General features: G+C 44.4%; 1 protein-coding gene across 1 annotated transcript in view; it reads left to right on the top strand.

Annotated features, from left to right (window-relative positions):
- The window catches only part of LOC138792214 (NACHT, LRR and PYD domains-containing protein 6-like), a 40,221-nt gene extending 15,861 nt beyond the window's left edge, over positions 1-24,360 (top strand). The window contains exons 3-10 of the mRNA XM_069969356.1: positions 3,584-3,747; positions 5,465-5,636; positions 8,385-8,450; positions 11,249-12,950; positions 17,614-17,784; positions 19,935-20,105; positions 21,153-21,323; positions 22,526-24,360. Of these exons, the coding sequence (XP_069825457.1) occupies positions 3,584-3,747; positions 5,465-5,636; positions 8,385-8,450; positions 11,249-12,950; positions 17,614-17,784; positions 19,935-20,105; positions 21,153-21,323; positions 22,526-22,616 (2,708 nt within the window). The 3' untranslated portion in view covers positions 22,617-24,360. The remainder of the gene's footprint in view (positions 1-3,583; positions 3,748-5,464; positions 5,637-8,384; positions 8,451-11,248; positions 12,951-17,613; positions 17,785-19,934; positions 20,106-21,152; positions 21,324-22,525) is intronic.
- The last annotated feature ends 398 nt before the right edge of the window (positions 24,361-24,758 follow it).

Raw genomic sequence — 24,758 nt, 5'->3', positions numbered from 1 at the left:
TCACTGTAGGGATGGTATGGGGCAGGTGATGGACAGTTCCCGATCTCCTCCTCACTGTAGGGATGGTATAGGGGCAGGTGATGGGCAGTGCCTGGTCTCCTCACTGTAGGGATGGTATAGGGGCAGGTGATGGGCAGTGCCTGGTCTCCTCCTCAGTGTAGGGATGGTATGGGGCAGGTGATGGGCAGTGCCCGGTCTCCTCCTCACTGTAGGGATGGTATGGGGCAGGTGATGGGCAGTGCCCGGTCTCCTCACTATAGGGATGGTATGGGGGCAGGTGATGGGCAGTGCCCGGTCTCCTCCTCACTGTAGGGATGGTATGGGGCAGGTGATGGGCAGTGGTCTCCTCCTCACTGTAGGGATGGTATGGGGCAGGTGATGGGTAGTGGTCTCCTCCTCACTGTAGGGATAGTATAAGGGCAGGTGATGGGCAGTGCCCGGTCTCCTCCTCACTGTATGGATGGTATGGGGCAGGTGATGGGCAGTGCCCGGTCTCCTCACTGTAGGGATGGTATGGGGGCAGGTGATGGGCAGTGCCCGGTCTCCTCCTCACTGTAGGGATGGTATGGGGGCAGGTGATGGGCAGTGGTCTCCTCCTCACTGTAGGGATGGTATGGGGCAGGTGATGGGCAGTGGTCTCCTCCTCACTGTAGGGATGGTATGGGGCAGGTGATGGGCAGTCCCCATTCTCCTCCTCACTGTTGGGATGGTATGGGGGCAGGTGATGGGCAGTGGTCTCCTCCTCACTGTTGGGATGGTATGGGGCAGGTGATGGGCAGTGCCCGGTCTCCTCCTCACTGTAGGGATGGTATGGGGCAGGTGATGGGCAGTGCCCGGTCACCTCCTCACTGTAGGGATGGTATGGGGCAGGTGATGGGCAGTGGTCTCCTCCTCACTGTAGGGATGGTATGGGGCAGGTGATGGGTAGTGGTCTCCTCCTCACTGTAGGGATGGTATAAGGGCAGGTGATGGGCAGTGCCCGGTCTCCTCCTCACTGTATGGATGGTATGGGGCAGGTGATGGGCAGTGCCCGGTCTCCTCACTGTAGGGATGGTATGGGGGCAGGTGATGGGCAGTGCCCGGTCTCCTCCTCACTGTAGGGATGGTATGGGGTAAGTGATGGGCAGTGGTCTCCTCCTCACTGTAGGGATGGTATGGGGCAGGTGATGGGCAGTGGTCTCCTCCTCACTGTAGGGATGGTATGGGGCAGGTGATGGGCAGTCCCCATTCTCCTCCTCACTGTTGGGATGGTATGGGGGCAGGTGATGGGCAGTGGTCTCCTCCTCACTGTTGGGATGGTATGGGGCAGGTGATGGGCAGTGCCCGGTCTCCTCCTCACTGTAGGGATGGTATGGGGCAGGTGATGGGCAGTGCCCGGTCACCTCCTCACTGTAGGGATGGTATGGGGCAGGTGATGGGCAGTGGTCTCCTCCTCACTGTAGGGATGGTATGGGGCAGGTGATGGGTAGTGGTCTCCTCCTCACTGTAGGGATGGTATAAGGGCAGGTGATGGGCAGTGCCCGGTCTCCTCCTCACTGTATGGATGGTATGGGGCAGGTGATGGGCAGTGCCCGGTCTCCTCACTGTAGGGATGGTATGGGGGCAGGTGATGGGCAGTGCCCGGTCTCCTCCTCACTGTAGGGATGGTATGGGGGCAGGTGATGGGCAGTGGTCTCCTCCTCACTGTAGGGATGGTATGGGGCAGGTGATGGGCAGTGGTCTCCTCCTCACTGTAGGGATGGTATGGGGCAGGTGATGGGCAGTCCCCATTCTCCTCCTCACTGTTGGGATGGTATGGGGGCAGGTGATGGGCAGTGGTCTCCTCCTCACTGTTGGGATGGTATGGGGCAGGTGATGGGCAGTGCCCGGTCTCCTCCTCACTGTAGGGATGGTATGGGGCAGGTGATGGGCAGTGCCCGGTCACCTCCTCACTGTAGGGATGGTATGGGGCAGGTGATGGGCAGTGCCCGGTCTCCTCCTCACTGTAGGGATGGTATGGGGCAGGTGATGGGCAGTGCCAGGTTTTCCCAACCCCAGTCCAATCAGCTAAAATTCACAATGGTGAATGAAGGTGCTGAAAGATCTTGGAGATGATCAGGAGCCTTCTAGAAAGGTCGCTGTTAGAGATGAGCCAACCGGGTTCGAGTCCATCCAAACCCGAACGTTCAGCATTTGATTAGCGGGGGCTGCTGAACTTGGATAAAGCTCGAAGGTTGTCTGGAAAACATGGATACAGCAAATGACTATATCCATGTTTTCCACATAGCCTTAGGGCTTTATCCAAGTTCAGCAGCCACCGCTAATCAAATGCCGAACGTTCAGGTTTGGATGGACTCGAGCATGCTCGAGGTTCGCTCCTCTCTAGTCGCTGTCTGACAGCAACATCTCCTCTTTTTTAGCGGTCTAGGAGATATACTGAAATACACTCTTTACTACACACAGTAAAGATCGCTAACATATGACCCCCTATAATTGATTGAAAATTGATAATAGCTGGTTTATACAATGGTCTTATTGTTCAGAGAGCAGGACGTTATGCTCGGATGAGTTATCGTGTATGATCTCTACCTGACTCCATTATGCTTCCTTCATGTTTGTTTTGCATTTTGCTTTCCATTGTTCACTTTGAAATAAAGATTGTGATGTGATCAATAACTTGTCACACGTCTGATGATATGAGGTCTGCTGACCTGTCGAAAGTTATTTTTAGTGAGTGTCCATTTACAGTGTTTAATCAGCTGTCCCGTGTGTGGACATGAGGAGCAGCACTATATATATTGGATATAGCTTTTTAGAAGTTTTGTACTTGGCAACTTATCTTTTTTTTTTTTTATTCTAAATTGTATTCATTTTACAAGGCGCCAGGACACTTGTGGCAATTTATCTTTTAGTTTTCTTTGTTTCTCGCTGTAGCCTGTGTATGTATGTTCCCCTACTATAATCCCCCTTTATAGACTTGCAATCCGATACCTGAACTTGTAACCAGTAAACAGAAGTCATGGCTCAGCTTATAATATGAGATGTGACAATCGTGGCTGTAGATAATAGTCACACCTGCGGCTTGTTGTCTCCGCTCTGCGGGGTTGCAGAGCACTAAGAACAGCGTCGGAATGTCGCTCTACGGACCTGTTAGGCTTTAGGGACCTGACATTTCCCTATAATTTACCCTCATTATTATTCATAACTTGTACATCAAGATAATGAAACTGTAACTTATCAGATTTTACAAAGAACTCAATTATAAAAGATGCCAATCGCTCAACCACACCCTATAGTCACAGTCCACAGGACGGAGATGTCATCGACGTATCTAAGCCAAGTTTTTACATGATTACTGTATATGTGCTACCAGACATGCTCACCTTCATATCTGGCCATGAAAACGTTAGCCGGCCAGGGCTACAGGCAACACATTGTCTCCTGTACATCCATGGTCATAGTGCTGGTCAGTGATCCGGGGCTGTGGATGTCTGATGAGTAGAACCTTCTAGAATGATACAGGACATGGAAATTATAAATAAGATGCTGTCAGTGTTCTGCAGGTTCTAGAAGATGTCAATCTTGTGTCTCCTTATTTTCCTAGATGATGACTGCCGGGAGTTTCACCAGAAGATTTGTCAGTATGGAGACCATGTCCTGAGGAAGACATTTAAATACTTCCAGGATGATCTGCAGCTCATTGTGGAGAACTTGAGCCCTCACTCACTTCTGTGTGAGCTTAATGCCCGAAATGTCCCTGATCTTGAGGTGAGAGGCCATGAAATGCTGGTGTAAAGGTCCCCATGAATCTTATATTTTGTCAGCTGTACCTGCTGCTCACATTGGTATAAGGTGTATGGAGCTTTCCCAAATGTCCACCAAGATATGATATTGGTGTTATCATGTGTTATATACAGGAGTCCCCCGTGTTACCATGTGTTATATACAGGAGCCCCCTGTGTTATCATGTGTTATATACAGGAGCCCCCTGTGTTATCATGTGTTATATACAGGAGTCCCCCGTGTTACCATGTGTTATATACAGGAGCCCCCCGTGTTATCATGCGTTATATACAGGAGCCCCCCTTGTCATTGTGTGTTATATACAGGAGCCCCCCGTGTTATCATGCGTTATATACAGGAGTCCCCCGTGTTACCATGTGTTATATACAGGAGCCCCCCCCGTGTTATCATGCGTTATATACAGGAGCCCCCCTTGTCATCGTGTGTTATATATAACAGCTGTAGTGTCCCAGTACAGGTGTGCCACTAACTTTCATTGCATCTGGGCAAAGTAACTCACTTCAGGTTCTCACAGTGGGATATGGCCAGATGTATTCTATGTATTCCCCATTAGGTGTCACTACTGTGTTTTGTATGCCTTGCATTATGCACAGCTGAAGGAAACACTGGGTTAACTGTTTTCTGTCACATGTTATCCTTATGTCCAGACACAGGTGCAGGCCTGTTCCCTCCTTTTTCTGTCCAATCTTTCCTTCTCTTTTTGCACTACATAGCCCCACCAATCACTAGGAGGTTTAGTTTTGCCCCTATAAATGGAGGTTAGTTCCTGGTGGGAGGGTTTTCTAGTTCAGTCACTAGAGAGAGAGAGCAACACAGAAACAGTTCTTGCTGCAGTGAAGTCAGGGCCTGGCTTAGGCCAGGGTCCTTGTCAGGGGCCAAGAGACTTAACTTATTCCTTTATGGAAGTCGTCACCACTAGCATGAAGTGCTAGACCCCTCAGGAGGAAAGGACGTCCTCTGAGGATCACCTGGTCCATGCCGGGGATACTCTCAATCCTGTACAGGGCAGTGACCTGTATCCAGTTAGGCACTGACCTCAGTAGAAAAAAGGCTGTAACCAGCCTACGTATTCCACTGAGTAACGTACGGTGGTTCTGAAAGGGTTCTGAAAGTCTGGTTCACCCAGCGCAAGGACCTGGGGCCTTGTACTGTAGGGCATAAGGTGGTCAGACCCAGACAGGTATCTATACATGAGTACGAGTATCTTCTTCTTTCAACTATGCTATCCTGGCAGAGTTCACAGCTACATTGGACAGGGCCCTCAAGATGCTCCTCTACTGTCACTTCTACAGTTACTACGTCTTCTACCACTTGCCTGGACTTACAGTTACTGAAGCCCTATTGTTGTATTGCACTGAAGAACTTAATAAAACTGACATAATTCTGGTTAAGCTACTGGACTCTGTCTATCCTTTTTCACCTACACAGCAGCGTACACTTGGGTTATCCAAACCTGCAGAAGCAGTGCCTGTCTGACCAGGGGTGGGTACAAATGGCACTCCAGGCTACTATGACAAGTGCCCAAGTGACCCTACACCCACCTAGCAGCCACAACCACCAGTCTACTCTGGCCAACAGCACCCCTACTGCTTTGTCGCAGAGCCCCCCCCCCCCCCCCCCCCCCCCACACACACACACACTTTTTAATACTAAATTATGTTGGATCTTTCTTGTGTTCTAGAAATACCAGATCCTAGAAAATGATAGAAGAAAATTTTCCCAGAAGTTACTACAGAATATTTTCCACAGAAGAAGAGAAGCTGTGATAGCATTGTGGGTCAGTCTATACGTCTTACAGAAGAATCATGGCTCCCCTGGCCTGCACGCTGTACTGGAGGAACTCTACCATACAGGTAACATAGGGGTTTTCTGATTCAATTTCAAAATCTACACTGAACACAATAGAGCACAACTATCACTGAGCGCAAGGAGATCAGCAACATCCATTGATACAGTTAGGATAGGAACAGGTAAACCTAAGGACAGGTGAGCCCTGACACTGGCACCCGCCCCCTGTCCCTACCTACTTGCCTTAGATGCTCTAAGCAGCAACAGACAACTGGACAGCAGACCCTAATCTTACCAAAGTGCAACAGTAAAAAAACAAGACAGACACACACAATGGGAGCAAAGTCAGAAGTCTGAGTCAATAACAGCCGAGCAGCCCAGTACAAGACGTTTCGAAGGGGGTAGTCAAAAGTCAGAAACCACAAGTCAGATAACCAGAAATACAACGCAGGGGAAACGCTAGGTCAAGATACACTAGTAAACTAGGCCCTATTGCAGGCAAGGACTGAGGCAGAGGGGAAGACATTTATGGCATCTGGAGTCCCAGCCCGAGAAGTGATTGGGGCTGATGCTGCAGGTCTGGCCCAGGTGCTGACAGCTGACTGGTGTGTCAGCTGTCAATAAATCAACACATATGACAAACATATGCTGATCCGCAGGGGGCGGTGAAACCCCGGCCATAGCTACATCAAAGGAAAGCACCGCAGCACTACACAGAAGTAGGCCGGCTTCTAGGGATGTCGTCGGCGCACCCCCAGCAACTGGCCTAAGTGGTTACCAGGTACGCCGTTTGTGTCTCCAAAAGCCCGGCAGCGCGCTCCAGCAGAGGCAGGAGCCAAGCGTGCGGCTCAAGTTGTAACAGATACATTGCCTCTGAAAATGTGAATATGCAAAAAGGGGGCAGTGGAGCCTCAGTTACAAGTCTCAAAACACAGGAATGTCCAGATATCCCTCCTGGGAAGGAAACCTATTGACAAGGCTTGCCTCCCAGTGGGAAGATCACCAAACCACCCTAATACGTAGCCCCTTAAGTCCCACTAGGTTGCAAGTATTGGAACACAAATAGGGAAATACCAGGGTGGCCTATTTTTTGTCAGAGCCTAACTCTGTTGTGAGTATTGCGACATGACAAGGGTTTACCAAAGCCAGGCATCCATCCATAGACAGCTGTTTCGGGGTGTTGCCCCTCATCAGTGTGAGCTTCCTACCCAGGAGAGATCTGGCTATTCCCATGTTTTGAGACTCGTAGCTGAGGCTCCATGGACCCCTTTTTTTGCATATTAAACACAATAGTAAAGATCTCCCCAATGGACTAGAAAAGTTCCAGTTACCTGCTGTAAAGGCGGCTCTATGGATCACAGCAGTTGCATAGCAGGCCCATAGCATCCCCCACTCAGGGAAGCCCTTCGGGTCCATACACACAATTTATAAGCCCAGACGTTGAAGGAGCTGGTGGAGAGCGTCATGAAGTAAATAGAGAAGTCTCATTAGGGTCTAAACTAATTTAACCCCTTCCTGACCGCCCCACACAAATTAGTGTTGCAGTTGACACCTGCCGCTAATGACTGACATCTATGATGACATTGATGCTGGTGATTTAACCTCATAGATATCACAATGGCAGCATTTAGAAGGTTATCTGTGTGGTGCCAGACCTGATAGACCTCTGATTGGCATCCCCATAACACAATCATGGGCTGCCAATCGATTTACATGGCAGCTGAAGGTCTTCCGAGGCCTCCGTGCCTGCCATGGTAGATCGGGTTGCACAACCTGCTTCAGACAGGCCGTACTAGTAGATCACCAGGTTGATAAATGAATGATGTTAAAAATCCACTCGTGGGCAATATTACTATGTGGGGACAATAAGGAGTTATTATTACTGATGGTGTGTAATGAGGAAACATTATTATTATTACATAAGGACAAAGTAAGGAGCAATGAGGTGGGCATTATTACTATGAACAACTTCATTACTAAGCGGGAGTGACATGGAGGCAGTCATTCTCCACGGTACTAAGTAATACATAACTAGTAGGGGTATAAATATATATACACATTTCAAAAGCACCTAAAAGTGAACGAAATAAGAGCCAAAGAGTCACACAATGATGACATATCAAACATATACTGATTTATAGCAACAAAAAGATGTAACACATTATATAACACAGGTTACATAAGAACATTAAAGTGACCACCACAGTGCCACCACATACAGTGACTGCCACGGTAACCCCAAATGTAGTGACCACCACAGTGTCCCTACATACAGTGACTGCCACAGCGTCCCTACATACAGTGACTGCCAGTGTCCCTACATACAGTGACTGCCACAGTGTCCCTACATACAGTGACTGCCACAGTAACCCCAAATGTAGAGACCGCCACAGTGTCCCTAGTAGTAATAATAATGCCTCCTCTTTGAACACCATTAGTAATAATGACTCCTTAAATCTAGTGACCGCCACAGTAACATTGCTGCCCAGCATCAGGTAAAATCACCATCACACATCATCAGTCTCTATATTCTATATCTAGCAGATAATTGTATGTACCATACTGTACATCTACTTTACAGCAAGAACAGTATACAGGGACAAGACTGACAACCTCCCATCCTGACCTATAACCTGCAGAATTGGGTGCGTTTTAAACTACTCAGTGATCAGGGCGCTGCACCTTTTTCTATCCTTTATGACTATTATATACACAGGTCACTGTATATCCTCATATATATATTATATGTCACCATCCAGCACTGATGACGTCTATACACCAGAGAATCCCTCACATCTCTCATTTCTTATTAGGTGACGCTCTGGTGGAACAAATCATACTGGATAAAGAGGGACACCAACTTCCCCCAGCACTGACAGGTAAGTGTACATTATATAGTCGTATTATGGGAAGATACTCATTGTTTCCAGGAAGCTGAACCAAAACAAAAAACAAGTACCAAAAACTGGTGGCCACACACCTGACATTGAAATCATCCACCATTGGGTTTAGACGACAGTGTACCGGTCTTCTCCGACATCATCTGCCTGTGGAGAGAAGGGTGGGATGTGCTGGACATTGTCGCCGGCCTCTCTTGTTCTGAGAGGGATAAGCCGGTGCCAGGGCATTCTGTCTGCAGCGTATCTCTCCCCTCCCCATAGAGAAGGTTCATGTATTTGGGGAGAACGGGAGTCTCCCATAACTGACAATCATTCAGCCAACAGATATTGGAGGTGTCTGGCCACCTTAGGTGTAAGATCTAGGTATCTGTATTAACAAGTATCTACAGACGTACATGTGTCAGCATTCAATAGCGGCATGTACTGTAGGAAGATTCCAGGTAGAAAATTGCTGGATAACAGATGTTATTGTCAATGTATAGAGTCTTGGGGCATTTAAATGGGCCCACATCCATCCAGGAGGTGCTTCTATATATAAGCAGACAATGAGCTTAGAACTCTAAAAAAGCACCTTGTCTCCCTGGTGGTTATTAGCAGAATAAAACTTAACTTTTAATTAAAAGTTTTATTTTATAAGAAGGAGATAGTGCACATTAGACCTTTAAAATCAATTCCACCTTTTATTTAATGTGCACCAGAGTTATAATAATTTTCTTGTCGGGAGACTTATCGATGTCAGATAAACTCACTTGCTAAGATAATAGCACCACCTATAGGTGACTGTGCTCATTGCAGGGAGATACAGGCTTCTCCGGTAATTACTTACCTGTGATAACACTGCCTAGGCAGGGAGAGATGACTTTATACCAAATGACTCTTCTGTCGACCGCAAGGAGGTCCTTCAAGTTGATAGCTCAGTCATCAGTTGGAGATACTCTTGTGGAGTCTGAGGTTTGTTGCAGATAACATCTCCAATCAAACTCTTCTGTATTTGTGGGTAAGAATTTAAGTCCTTCACCTACACAGTAGTTCACTTCTTCTCAACAAATTACCAAGCATCAGATCCATACTAGACACCTCCTTGGGCTGTCATTCTTGGTCTGTTGATTGCTAAAGCAGAGGATGAGCTGTTACCAAAGGCATGCACCTTCACCTGGTAACCTATGGCCTTGTTGTGCCAAAGGAACCTGAGAGTTTCTGTCATCCTCCTTAACGGTAAAGCAATGAAACATCTGGTAGATGTCCGCCATTACTGCAACAGTTTCTGAAGCGGATTAGGATGTCCATGAGGGTTTTGTTTAGGTTAGGATCAATGAGGAGCAGATTGTTGAGAGAGACTTCTTCATACTGAGCCGACACAACTCCATTTTGATCATAAGTGTGATACAAACCAGAGGACCAAAACATACCAGCGTTCTTCTTTAGAGGTGCAGGTTCTGAATGATCTCCGTCAAAAATATTTTGAATAGTCTATAATTTATTTATTTTTTTGTGTTCTAAAGAGGAAAGTCTAGAGACTGCCTGCTGCAGATCGGTAGTTTTGTTCTCAGAGAATGGAAGATGCCTCCCCGCTGTTGGAATCTTGAATAAATTTCTTATCCATAACCAAGACAAATAAAATGTATGTCGAAATAGAAAAATCGGAGAAGACCTTCTTATTTTGTCTAAACCGACATTGCCTACTATAACCCCTCCTTACTTGAGACACTGTGGTCCATTAGTAAGGCTGGCATATTTTGTGTCTCTACCCAGCAAAATAGGCTTCAGATGGTTATAGTCCTTATATGAGGATGATGGAGAGTAGGTTCTTATGTAGGAATCATCTTTCTGCTGCATTGTATCTTATTGCATTCAACAAATTTTGGCAAGGGTATCTCCAGATTGCCCTTGGGAGAAGCTTCTATGTCATCTGCCCCTCTACCAGAGACCTCTGTAATACGACTACAAGCACCCAAGATATATGGGTAAGGCCCCCCGTAAGCTAAACTGATCAAAGAGTTCTGACTTTGCAAGACTCGTCATCCACGATGGTGTACACATTTTCCAGTAGATAATATCACTTAACGTTCATCATAAATCATGTTAAAGTCAAGTTATATATACAGTGGTCCCTCAACATAGGATAATAATTGGTTCTGTGAGGGCCATTGTATGTTGAAATCTTTGAATGAGTACAGAACCTTTATTAGACAGACAGACAGCAGGCACATACACACAGATAGAAAGAAACACGCACAGATAGACAAACCATAAAGGAGGGAGTCTCTTCCTTCTCCCCTGTGCTTCTTCTTTTACACTGCCCCCTAGCATAAGGACCTGGGAGATCATAGCCTGTACTTCATGAGGTTTAAGGACCTTCAATGATGTCATCAAAGTTCCTTAAACTCCAGGAAGTAGGAAGCCTACATTGATAATGCAGAGCTGGTATTATCAGTAAAGTCTGTGACTGTGAAGGTCTCTGAGAAGTAATCAGTACTTAAATCTATTGTATGTTGGGAGAATTGTATGTTGGGGGACCACCGTGAATTATTCGAGTAACACCAAAACTCACTACTTGTGTGGTCTTTCAACTGAAAAATCTATAGTGTTGGCTGTTATTTTTTTGTAGTCTGACACGTTTCATGGCCAGGGACAATCGTCTCCAGCAAAATTGTTACATATGTAATGCCATACCCCATTGGGGAGATTTACCAAGCAAAATGCTTTCACAATTAAAGTGTTATATAATATATTGTTTTGTTTCAGTCTCTTATATTTAATCTTCTTATGCTCTACAGATGTCCAGAACCGTCACAAAAAACATTTATATGAAAAAACTGAAAAACTTATAGAGAAGAAACCTCCAAAATGTAACCAAGAAGAGGAAAGCTTCTCATTGTGTACACGCTATGTCAACCTCATCATTGTCTCCACTTATCACTTTAGGGAACGCTCTGGGAATGAGCTCATAGAGACTGGGGTAGAACATGAGGAATATTCCAAGAAAACCCAAAATGAATCACAACGCATTTCCCCCAACAGGATGTTTCGCTGGTGTCACCGATCCAGACTTGTGCCCCATATAGTAATGGTGAGCGGAGTGCCGGGTATAGGAAAGACCACGCTGATGCAGAAGTTTGTCTATGACTGGGTGAGGGGCCATCTCTATCAAAGATTCTCTTTTGTCTTCTTCTTTAAATTCCGGGAGCTGAACAGACTGGATGAGGTTAGTCTGGAGACCATGATCCTCCAACAATACCCGTATCTGGAGCCTCAGATTGAGAACATCTTACAAGACCCAAAGAAACTTCTCTTCATATTTGATGGATTAGATGAAAGCAATCATACAATGGATTTCACATCCAGTCACTTGTGCTCTAATCCTAGAGAGCGCGGACATTGTGGTCAGATTGTGGTTAGTTTGGTGAGAAAGTCTCTTCTTAATGGTTGTTCTGTTCTAATGACCAGTCGTCCCACCAGACTGGCATTAATTGATTGTAAGGTTTTCCAGCGAATAGTAGAGATCACCGGGTTTTTCCCCGAAGAACGACAGACGTACTTTGAGAATTTCTTCAATGACCCTGAACGGGCAGAAAAAGCTTTTACCTATGTGAAGCAGAACGATATATTGTACACGTTCTGTTACCTCCCGTCCTACTGCTGGATCATCTGTACAGTGTTATCCAGGAGCTTCCAGACAACAAGTAGTGATCAGCCAGAGTCATTATTACCCAAAACAGTCACCCAGCTCTTTGCCATATTTGTCTCCAACATCCTGACCAATCACAGCCTGGAGAAAAGTGACGCTCAGAAGGTCCTGCAGTCCATCGGATGGATGGCAGAATATGGGGTCATGAATCACCTGATTATTTTTGATGATCGAGATCTGAGATCTTTCTATGTGGACAATAAGACAAAGCTCTTATCAAGTTTTCTAATGGAGTCGGAGGAACCTGTGACCTATTCCTTCTTACATCTCACTGTTCAGGAATTCCTCTCTGCCTTGGTGCATTATGCTGATTATTCTCCTAAGAATTTAGAGAAATCACTAAATAGAGCCATATCCTATCGTGATGGACGTGGTGAAATATTCCTCCGCTTCCTGTGTGGTCTATCAGACGGCTGCACAAGGTCACTACTAACTGGATACCTGGACCCACAAGCAGCTCAGGTCTCAACAGATGTCATCACTTGGCTGAGGAACCTTATTCGAGGAGAAAAGAAGAATAAAAAAGAGAATGCAGACAAGAAGCGACGACTTGTCAGGATATTTTTCTGTCTTTTTGAAACCCGGAATAAAGCTCTAGTGCAGAAATCACTAAAATCACTTACAAAATTAGATTTTTCTCGTATTCACATGTCGGCGCTAGACTGCACAGTGTTAGCATTTATCATGGAAACCTGCCCAAATATAAAGGAACTTAATTTATATGGATGTTCGTTAGACACTGAAGGATTAGAAAGACTTGCACCAGCTTCATATAAACTGCAGGATCTGAGGTAAATTGCTATTCTATTTTATCTTTCCCGTCCTTATACTTCGTGCCTGTTCGTTTGTGTTCTATAATAAAGTAGGTCAAATTCCTATGGTAATGTTAGAAAGGAGAGGACTAATGATCTTGTAAATGTAAATGAGATTCAAAAATATTCTGTATATCATCTTATAGCGCCCCCTACATGGAAAAATGTAGAAAATACCATTAAAGTGACATATAGCTGTCATATTAATTATTAGTTATGGTCCCAATGTCCTGAGATCTCACCATATTGTGTATGTGCTTTTAATTCTTGAATATCCTTCTGAGGAATAAGGGTTAATCTTGGCAAAAAGACAGACACATAGCTCCTTTGTATTTGTTAAGATTAGAGATGAGTGAATCTACAGTAAGAACGACGTTCCTCTCTGCATTCTGCTCATCAGGCTGTGGACTTCAAAGTCTGCTCCGCTCTGTACCACTTATTCCCGGATTCTGGAAAAAAAAGCTTGATCCAGTCCTGGGAAACTAGCAGAAGTTTCCCAGGACTGGATCCATCTTTTCCCAGCACCTGGGGAGGAGCAGCATGGAGAGAAGCAGACCTCAAAGACCGCAGCCTGATAAGCAGAATGCAGATAGAAACAAAGTGCTTTGCTTTGTTCCTACTGCAGATCTGCTCATCTCTAGTTAAGATGGCTATAAACCTTCAATAACTGAAGGTTGTTCAGCTGTTAGTTATCTCTTCTGTCCAGCTCCCGTCCTCCCCATACACAGAAACGTTCAGCTTTGGCTTATCCGTCTCAGAACAAAGGGGTCGGGTGGTAATTTTCCATCTTCACCTACATTATCTGTCAGTGGTCGTCTGGAGGGCCCCATACACCCTACACCAACAGCCGATAAATGTAATGTAAGCATCTCCAAAGTCTATATGTTTAATGATAGCAGACAACCCGATAATTGCTGTTGCCGTGAACAGTCACATCCATATATTAGGTAAATAAATGGAATAAATCATACTATTGTTCCTAAATCTTACATTCCAGAATAGCAGTCAAATTAACCCCTTCCCAGATTAAATGTAGATATAAATTAGCCTAAGCCAGAGTACACCCGGGGGGATTCATGGTCCTAGGCCAAACTATACTCTGGGGTGTAAAACAGCCTGAACCAAACTATAACCCATCTAACATGTAATATACCCATCTAACATGGAAACCAGATATAGACCACAGTTTACCTCCCAGGGGATAAAATAAACTCTATACCAGGGAGTGTAACATAGCCTAGGCCAGACTATATCCCTCCAGACCATAATGTTATCACTTTACTGATTCTCTCACCCAGTCTCTAATTTATTGAAAAGTGCGCAGATTTTTTTCTATACTCAGACACACAATGGCTTCCATGTTTACTGTCCCGCTTGTCCCTTGCATTGGGTGATAAGTGACTCATGGCCTACAAGAAATCACTGAGAAAAAAGAAAAACACATACCACCCAGCATGTCCTGGTCCTCCTCCATGTCTCCTCCAGCCACCATTTCTTGCTTCTCTGGATGCAGCATTTGAATTTTTTGCTTTCCCCTATCTCTGCAAGGCTTCGGTATGTAGTACACGTCATGAGCTGATCAGGTGGACCCATAAGCATCGCCTTGTGTAATGACTTTCATGATATTATGAACAGTCAAGTTTTTCTGGTTTAAGTAATAAAAGAACATGGCCCATATTTATCATGCTTTTTGCGCCTGTTTTAGGGTGAATACACTTGATTTGTACCCACTGACATAGCGGTATTTATAAAGGATTATTCAGCGGTCAAATTTTTTTTGGCTTCGATTATTTTACTATTCACCTAAGCCTTTTTTTACATTGTGTGGTAGTATAAGACTAATTTAATGTTGCTCAAAAATGTATAAATTGCAAATTTTTTTGTGCCGTCGTGCACCGCCTCCTGACCAAGTGTAAAATTAGAATTTTTGAGTTTGAATTTTTGCACAACTGAGAATAATTGTGCAAATGCACCAAGGTTTTTGCGCAGAATAGATACATTTCACACAAAACAACCATACAGTAAAAGAAGGAACACAGAAAAAATATACCATTATTAGACTAAATGTATTCTGACTCAATAATCAGGCCGTAAGTGTGTGGTTTATAAGTCCCTGTATCTGTATTCTGTCAGTACTTACACTAATCCACCTATTGTCAGATAGCTCAACTCCACTGCAGAGGCATGTGGGAAGATTCCAGGTTTATTCCAGGCAGAATCTTGTAGAATTGGTGGATAGAATGGTGAGAAAAGAATATATAATGACCAGGGTCTACAGCAGGATACAGAAAGCCTGTAGAGAAGAGTAGGAGAAAATGAATGCCAACATGAGGGAGAGGGGACTAAACATCAGAGCTATAATATCACAGCTAGAGGACACTAGAGAGGGGAGGAGCTATAATATCACAGCTAGAGTACAGGAGGGAGAGGGGAGGAGCTATAATATCACAGCTAGAGGACACTAGAGAGGGGAGGAGCTATAATATCACAGCTAGAGTACAGGAGGGAGAGGGGAGGAGCTATAATATCACAGCTAGGATACATGAGGGAGAGGGAAGACTATAATATCACAGACAGGAAACATCACATAACATCACAGCTAGGGTACAGGAAGACAGGAGGGAGAGGGGCGGAGCTATGACATCAAAGCTAGAGGACAGGAATAAAGAAGGCAGAGGGGAGGAGCTATAACATCACAGCTAGGATACAGGAGACAGAGGGGAGGAGCTATATCACAGATAGAGTACAGGAAGACAGGAAGGAGAGGGGAGGAGCTATAACATCACAGTTAAGATACAGGAAGACAGGAGGGAGAGGGGAGGAGCTATAACATCAAAGCTAGATGACAGAAGTACAGGAGACAGAAGGGAGGAGCTATAACATCACAGCTAGAGTACAGGAGGGAGAGGGGAGGAGCTATAACATCACAGCTAGGGTACAGAAAGCCAGGAGGGAGAGGGGAGGAGCTATAACATCAAAGCTAGGGTACAGGAAGGAGAGGGGAGGAGCTATAATATCACAGCTAGAGGACAGGAAGACAGGAGGGAGAGGGGAGGAGCTATAACATCACAGCTAGAGGACAGGAAGACAGGAGGGAGAAGGGAGGAGCTATAACATCACAGTTAGGGTACAGGAGGGAGAGGGGAGGAGCTATAACATCACAGCTAGGGTACAGGAGGACAGGACGGAGAGTTTTAAGATTTACATCCATTCGTTTCTAACTTAACTTACCAGTCAAATCTGAATCACCAATAAAATAATGAAAAATAAAGTAATTCTTCAGTGATATACACAATGCTCCTGATTTCCTTGGGATATAATATGGCCTAAGGAATATAAATTTGCCAAGGCTAATAAATACTCTGGGGTATAATCTAGCCTAGGCAACTTTTACCCCAGGTATAGTCTGGACTGTCGGTATATACTGGCTTGTTGTACAGGAACACATACAAAACCAATGATTAAATAATAGATCTGGATGTGAACAGATCAGTTTTTGGACAGCCAGAGCTTTCTTGGTTTAATGGGAAGTTATTTTGCATTGGTATACACGCCAAAATAGTGACTGAGCTACCAAAGTCCATGGTCGTTGAGAGCAAACAGAATAGCGTGAATAAAACAATATAATAACAACCAACCAGGGCCATATTTAGAGCTTAAGCTAAAATTTTCCACTAAAACATGTTTTCAAGTTGACTCCTTATACAAACAAGATGTACAGTACTCTACAGGAATGCACCAAGAGATAACTGTATGCAAATTATTTGGGGATTATATATCAAAGCTACCATTGGGGCTGTGAGGCAGGAGAATTTTCCCTGTTCTGCCTTATAGATGCTGTGATTGTACTGAGCAGGGGGATCTTGTGTGTCCTGCAGGATTATAATCCATGGCGGCGTAGTGTGTTACTAACAGTAATCTATAAAAATATGGTCCCAGCTCTCTTCAGGTCAATGACCAGGTCCTCCAGTGTAGTTCTGGGCTGTTTCCTGACCTTTTTAAGAATCATTCTTACCCATGAGGCAAGATCTTGCATGGAGCCCCAGACTGAGGAAGATTGACAGTCATTTTGTGTTTCTTCCATTTTCTAATAATTGCAACAAAAGTTGTATCCTTCTCACCAAGCTGTTTGCCTATTGTCCTGTAGCCCATCCCAGCTTTGTGCAGGTCTACAATTTTGTCCCTGGTGTCCTTAGGCAGCTCTTTAATGTTGGATATGGTGGAGAGGTTGCAGTGTGGTGAGTGTGTGGACAGGTGATTATTATAAAGGTAATGAGATGAAAAAGGTGCAGGTAATCCAGGTAATAAGGACAGAGTAGGAGGAGCTTACTAAAGAAAAACTAACAGCTCTGTGAGAGGAAGAATTCTTGCTGGTTGGTCAGTGATCATATACTTATTTCATGCAATAAAATGCAGATTAATAATTTAAAATCATGTAATGTGATTTTATGGAATTTTTTTTATAGATTCTGTCTCTCACAGATGAAGTGCACATGCAATAAAATTACACACCTCTCCATTATGAGGAGGTGGGAAAACTTTCAAAATCTGCTGCCATTCCTGACATCAACCACATACAAAAGGCGGCTTCTAGTGATGACATTTATGGATTTTACCACATCTTATCTTCTTATTATTACAGATTGGGTGGTAATAACTTACCAGACACTTCCTGCACCCTGTTAGCATCTGTAGTAAGGAATAACCGATCCCTAAAGGCGCTTGACCTGGATGGTAACCGTCTGTATGGTCCTCACTTCAGCGATTTGGTGGAAGCTCTGTCTAATCCAGACTGCACAGTAGAGAAATTACAGTAAGTATAAGAGATGTGTACAGGAGTCAAGTGGGGCACAAGTTTTATACATGGATTTTATTCTATTTTATGCTCTACATCATTGTTATGTCTATGAGATACTGCTGACTGCACCTTCATATGTGATGTCTCTAATAATGTTGGACTGTCTGTGAGTAGCTGAACTGTACAGACATTTGTAGAGATAACATACCATTCCTTCAGATAAGAGAAGATTTTATATTTTGATCATTGTTACTTAATGAGGATTCCAAGACGTGATGCTGTTAAAATGAGATGCTGCTGTGTCTCTGCGGATGTACCTCTGATGTGCCCAATGCTGCAGGAGACATTCATGGACAAAATGTTACCGCAAAACAGGACACAAAGCACAGGCTCTCTTTGGACATTCTCTTAGGCTCTAAACCTTGATATTATTACTTATTATTACACTGGCCTAATTCCAGATCCAGTTAAAACTATAAGGCTATGTTAACACACAGTAAAATAAAAGCCAAATATGATAGTAAAATGGGTATAAAATGTAGCCGTATTTTGAATGTAATAATGCACTCCATTAAAGTCTATGGAAAAATGAGTCTTTGCACACAGTAAAAAAATATATAGTTTTTGGCAATGTGTGCACATACTGACACTATCCTATAGACTTTATTGTAGCACATTACTAGGTTCAGAATATGACCCATTTTACTATTGTACAGTATTTGGCTTTTAGATGTGTGAACATGGCCTAAATAAAAAAAAAAACTGTTAGGACATACACAACTTGTTTCTCTGCATTACCACCACCATCTGACCTATAGCTGTGGTAAGCTTTTTTTTATAGATGGGGAGTTTGCAGTGTCCTGCTACCTGTGCCACAGCTGCCGATCATCTAAGGTTGTTGTGTGGCTATGGAGTCTATACAATTGCATTTTTGGCTATCATGAGTCTAACATGTATAATCTATCATATTGTCTGTTACATTGCTACTCCTGCATACAGTTACATAATAGGAGTTAACACTTTCTCTGTACTGCCATCACTGGTATTTTTGGTCACATGACTTTCCCTTGGAATTGCTTCTCCTAGAAGCTTCAAGAATGTGCTGAAGGTTGGTCTCCTAAGTCCGACCATCGCTTTCTAGAGAGCTTAGCTTAGGCTAGTGTGCAGACTGCATCAAGGGGAAGAATAACCTAGCTAAGAGAGGGAATAGCTATGCAAGGACTCTTTTGCAAACACTTAACTTATTTTGGTATTCCTGATGGAGTGGTAAGATCGTTTTTTCCATCTGCTTTATGACTATTGTAGATTCCAGGTGCTGCAATACTCCCTTATTTATGACATTCCATAAAATAAGGATGTTACTGAGAGATTGTAATTTTGTATGGATTATAGATCTGGTGTCAGTGGACATATCATATAGCTGCCACCATTCCTGACATCCGCCACACACAAGAGGCAGCTTCTAGTGATGACATTTATGGATGTTACTAACAGTGTATCTAATGCTATCATCCAGCACACACAAGAGATGGCTTCTAGTGATGACATTTATGGATGTTACTAACAGTGTATCTAATCCTATCATCCAGCACACACAAGAGGCGGCTTCTAGTGATGACATTTATGGATGGTCCTAACAGTGTATCTAATCCTATGCTCTACCACACACAAGAGGCAGCTTCTAGTGATGACATTTATGGATGTTACTAACAGTGTATCTAATGCTATCATCCAGCACACACAAGAGATGGCTTCTAGTGATGACATTTATGGATGTTACTAACAGCGTATCTAATCCTATCATCCAGCACACACAAGAGGCGGCTTCTAGTGATGACATTTATGGATGTTACTAACTGTGTATCTAATCCTATCTTCCACCACACACAAGAGGCGGCTTCTAGTGATGACATTCATGGATGTTACTAACTGTATCTAATCCTATCTTCCACCACACACAAGAGGCGGCTTCTAGTGATGACATTCATGGATGTTACTAACTGTATCTAATCCTATCATCCAGCACACACAAGAGGCGGCTTCTAGTGATGACATTTATGGATGTTACTAACAGCCAAGGACATTTTCTCTCCACATTCGCAATTTACAGATTTTATAATAACGTTCTGTGGATGCGTCACCCACATCTCATCTTATTATTACAGGTTGGATCATAATCATTTACCACACACTTCCTGCACCCAGTTGGCATCTGTAATAAGGAATAACCCATCCCTTAAGTGTCTTGTCCTGTCTGATAACGATCTTTATGGTGAAAACTTCAATGAATTGGTGGAAGCTCTGTCTAGTCATGACTGCAGGGTAGAGTTATTACGGTGAGTAAAGGAGGAGATAATTTTTATTTATATAACGGCAACAGATTCCGCAGCACTTTACAATTCTGGCGGTACATACAAAGATTAAATCAGACATTTAAGAGATCTACATATAATTATCATGCCATACATAAGGAGTGAGGTCCTTGAAAACAAGAACTTACAGACTATGAGGAGAGGGTGGAGACGAGAGGCAGAGGGGCAAAAGTGTTTTTTTGCTACAATGGTTTAGCCATAATTATAAATAGGACAGTCCATGTAAAGGTGGGTGAATCACTCACCAACCAATGCCTGTGTGTACAGGTCAAAGTGTTAAGAGTTTGTGTTGGGGGGCGGGGAGATAAGCCTGTTTGAAAAAATTAGTGTTGAGGGCACGTTTAAAGTATTGGGTATTACAGGTTTTACATTCTTAGGTAATGCATTCCATAGAAGGGGTAAAGTTTGGATGAAGTCCTGAAGACGGAAGTGAGAAGTGGGAATTATGGAGGATGTTAGCCCTAAGTCATTAGCAGAGTGTAAAGTACGTGTAGGACGGTAGATAGAGATGAGGGAGATGTAGGGAGGTGCAACACTGTGGTGGCTTTGTGGGTGAGGAGGAGTTTATATTGTATTCTGTGCTTTTTAGGGAGCCAGTGTAGTGGCTGGCATGGGGGGAGTGACTGGCACAGTACAGGACTGAGTCATGTGCGGAACAAGTTATACAAGGATTTTATTCTATTTTATGCCCCGCATTATTGTTATGACTCTGTGATGAAAATATTTATATGTAACATCTCTACTGATGTCGGACTGTCTCGTCTCCTCATATCATTTCTCTTTACTACCGTTTGGTGAGACAGTGAATCTAATCCTGTTATACATACTACCTTCTGAGCCTTTGCATCCACTCCTATCGCTGGTGATAGTCTGTACCAAGCCATGTATCTAATCCTAGCATATCATACGGTCGTCTTATACTCTGTATTTCTCTCCACATTCACAATCTACAGATTTTATACCAACGCTCTGTGGACGCGTCAGCTATATCTTATTTTCTTATTCCTACAGATTGGCCGGTAATAACCTACCACACACTTCCTGCACCCAGTTGGCATCTATAATAAGGAATAACCCCTCCCTGAAGAGACTTGTCCTGGATGGTAACCAACTATCTGGTCCTTGCTTCCATGACTTGGTGGAAGCTCTGTCCAGTCCAGCCTGCAGCTTACAGACATTACGGTGAGTATAAGCATTATACCATATTCTATTTTATGCTCTGCCATATAGTTATGTTTATGTGATAAACTGCTGACTGCACCTCGATCTGGCTAGCCACACTCATTTCTTGTACTAGTAACATAAATGGAAAACTTAATTAGTTCAGCTTTAGTGCAACAAATTTCATTCATCCATAAACTATTCAACTTGATGAGTCCTACATGAGTAACTATATTAGTTAAGAAGAGAATACCCCTTTAACCAACCTGTGAAGACCCTCCTTGGTAGAAAATTTTCCGCATAGACAGTATGCATGACCATGGACAGTATGCATGACCATAGACAGTATGCATGACCATAGACAGCATGCATGACCATAGACAGTATGCATGACCATTGGCAACTCTAAAGTACAAATAATGTCCAGTCAACAAAATTTACCATAGGTAGAATTCAAACAATATGTAAAAACATCTGAAAGATGATCAATAGAAATAGATATGAGCCATCCCAGATCCCAGACACAAGGGACACCACTGATCCCAGACACAAGAAGTGCCACTGATCCCAAACACAAGGAGCACCACTGATCCCAGAAACAAGGGGCACCACTGATCCCAGACACAAGGGGCACCACTGATCCCAGACACAAGCAGAACCACTGATCCCAGACACAAGCCGCACCACTGATCCCACTAATTCCAGACACAAGCCGCACTACTGATGCCAAACACAAACAAAACCACTGATCCCAAACACAAGCAGCACCACTGATCCCAGACACAAGTGGCACCACTGATCCCAGACACAAGGGGCACCACTGATCCCAGACACAAGCGGCACCACTGATCCCAGACACAAGGGGCACCACTGATCCCAGACACAAGGGGCACCACTGATCCCAGACACAAGCGGAACTACTGATCCCAGACACAAGCCGCACCACTGACCCCACTAATTCTAGACACAAGCCGCACTACTGATCTCAAACACAAACGGAAACCACTGATCCCAAACACAAGCAGCACCACTGATCCCAGACACAAGCGGCACCACTGATCATGTAACCTCCAGAAAACAGGAGTCATTGTATTAATAAATCCCCAGTGTCACCAGGCCTGGAGAATGTACAGATCCCATCCTCAGGATGATCCATTCACTGACTGATCAGTATTCACAATCCTTACAATACAAAGTCACTAACACTGCCGGTTCTGTTCCAGGATAGGGAGCATTAAATTGTCGGAGTCAGAAGAGGAAGAAATAAAAAAGCTGGAAACAGACAAACCAAATCTGAAGATATTTTTAAACTGAACAAACAAGAGGCCTGATAAGATGAGCAGATGACAGGGGTCCAGTATTAAGAAGGTATCTTGGTGTATTATGGGTAATGCTCTATCCCCTCCAATGATATGTCCAGTAACTAAACACTGTATAATGCTCCTATCCCCAGGACTATGGGGTGTAGCAGTGATCTCCGGAGCAGAGGGTCCTGTATAATGTTCCTATCCCCAGGACTATGGGTGTAGCAGTGATCTCCGGAGCAGAGGGTCCTGTATAATGCTCCTATCCCCAGGACTATGGGGTGTAGCAGTGATCTCCGGAGAAGAGGGTCCCGTATAATGCTCCTATCCCCAGGACTATGGGGTGTAGCAGTGATCTCCGGAGCAGAGGGTCCCGTATAATGCTCCTATCCCCAGGACTATGGGGTGGAGCAGTGATCTCCGGAGCAGAGGGTCCTGTATAATGCTCCTATCCCCAGGACTATGGGGTGTAGCAGTGATCTCCGGAGCAGAGGGTCCCGTATAATGCTCCTATCCCCAGGACTATGGGGTGGAGCAGTGATCTCCGGAGCAGAGGGTCCTGTATAATGCTCCTATCCCCAGGACTATGGGGTGTAGCAGTGATCTCCGGAGCAGAGGGTCCTGTATAATGCTCCTATCCCCAGGACTATGGGGTGTAGCTGTGATCTCCGGAGCAGAGGGTCCTGTATAATGCTCCTATCCCCAGGACTATGGGGTGTAGCAGTGATCTCCGGAGCAGAGGGTCCTGTATAATGCTTCTATCCCCAGGACGATGGGCTGTAGCAGTGATCTCCGGAGCAGAGGGTCCTGTATAATGCTCCTATTCCCAGGACTATGGGGTGTAGCAGTGATCTCGGGAGCAGAGGGTCCTGTATAATGCTCCTATCCCCAGGACTATGGGGGGTAGCAGTGATCTCCGGAGCAGAAGGTCCTGTATAATGCTCCTATCCCCAGGACTATGGGCTGTAGCAGAGATCTCCGGAGCAGAGGGTCCTGTATAATGGTCCTATCCCCAGGACTATGGGGTGTAGCAGTGATCTCCGGAGCAGAGGGTCCTGTATAATGCTCCTATCCCCAGGACTATGGGGTGTAGCAGTGATCTCTGGAGCAGAGGGTCCTGTATAATGCTCCTATCCCCAGGACTATGAGGTGTAGCAGTGATCTCCGGAGCAGAGGGTCCTGTATAATGGTCCAATCCCCAGGACTATGGGTGTAGCAGTGATCTCCGGAGCAGAGGGTCCTGTATATCGCTCCTATCGCAGGACTATGGGGTGTAGCAGTGATCTCCGGAGCAGAGGGTCCTGTATAATGCTCCTATCCCCAGGACTATGGGGTGTAGCAGTGATCTCCGGAGCAGAGGATCCTGTACAGTATAATAAGGGCTGTCACCCAGGAGGACCCTGCACATTGTAAACTACAGGTCACAGGTTTTATTTATTTATTTTATCTTTTAATTTCTTACTATTTCTAACCTTTATATAATGAGCATACTGGTGATCACATGATCTGACCACGACCAATTGTAATCATAGATCATATTTGTAGATCGTACAGATCATAGTAATGTATCAGAAGATTTCCCAGTATTCCCAGTTCAACATAATGTGGGTAAATTTGTAGAGCCAGACCAGTGTTTTATGTTACTTTGAGGATACTTATGTCTTCCTTCTATGTAATGCTATTGTATATAGGTTATAGAGTGTAGACTGGTTATACAGTTTATTAGTATCATGTCTTTGCCATAAATAAACATATTTTCTCACTGTAAATGAGCGTGTGTCCATTACCTCCTCCAATGCCAAACCTGCTGCAGTAAGTAGTCACACACAGACACAACATGGAGGACCTGGCAGATATAACACCTCTCCTATGATCCAGAAACCAAACAAGAGGATGAGAAGGAAACAGGTAAGAGGGTTTATACACCAGACATCTATGCACAAGGGTGCTGCATGAGAACCAAACAAAACAGCATACAATTCCCGGCACTCACCAAAATTCTTGCAATCTTAGTGGTTTATTCACATTAAGCAATTACTACTATATTACTCCTGTAATATATCTCTAGATGTGAATAAGCCATTACAATTGCAAACATTTTGGTTACTCCCGGAACACCTTTATATTGTATTCGTACAGTAAAAGGCTGTTT

Source organism: Dendropsophus ebraccatus, chromosome 5 (assembly GCF_027789765.1).
Source record: "Dendropsophus ebraccatus isolate aDenEbr1 chromosome 5, aDenEbr1.pat, whole genome shotgun sequence".
NCBI classification, from domain to species: domain Eukaryota; kingdom Metazoa; phylum Chordata; class Amphibia; order Anura; family Hylidae; genus Dendropsophus; species Dendropsophus ebraccatus.
Note: the sequence above shows the minus strand (reverse complement) of the source record. Positions and strands in the feature narration are given on the sequence as shown.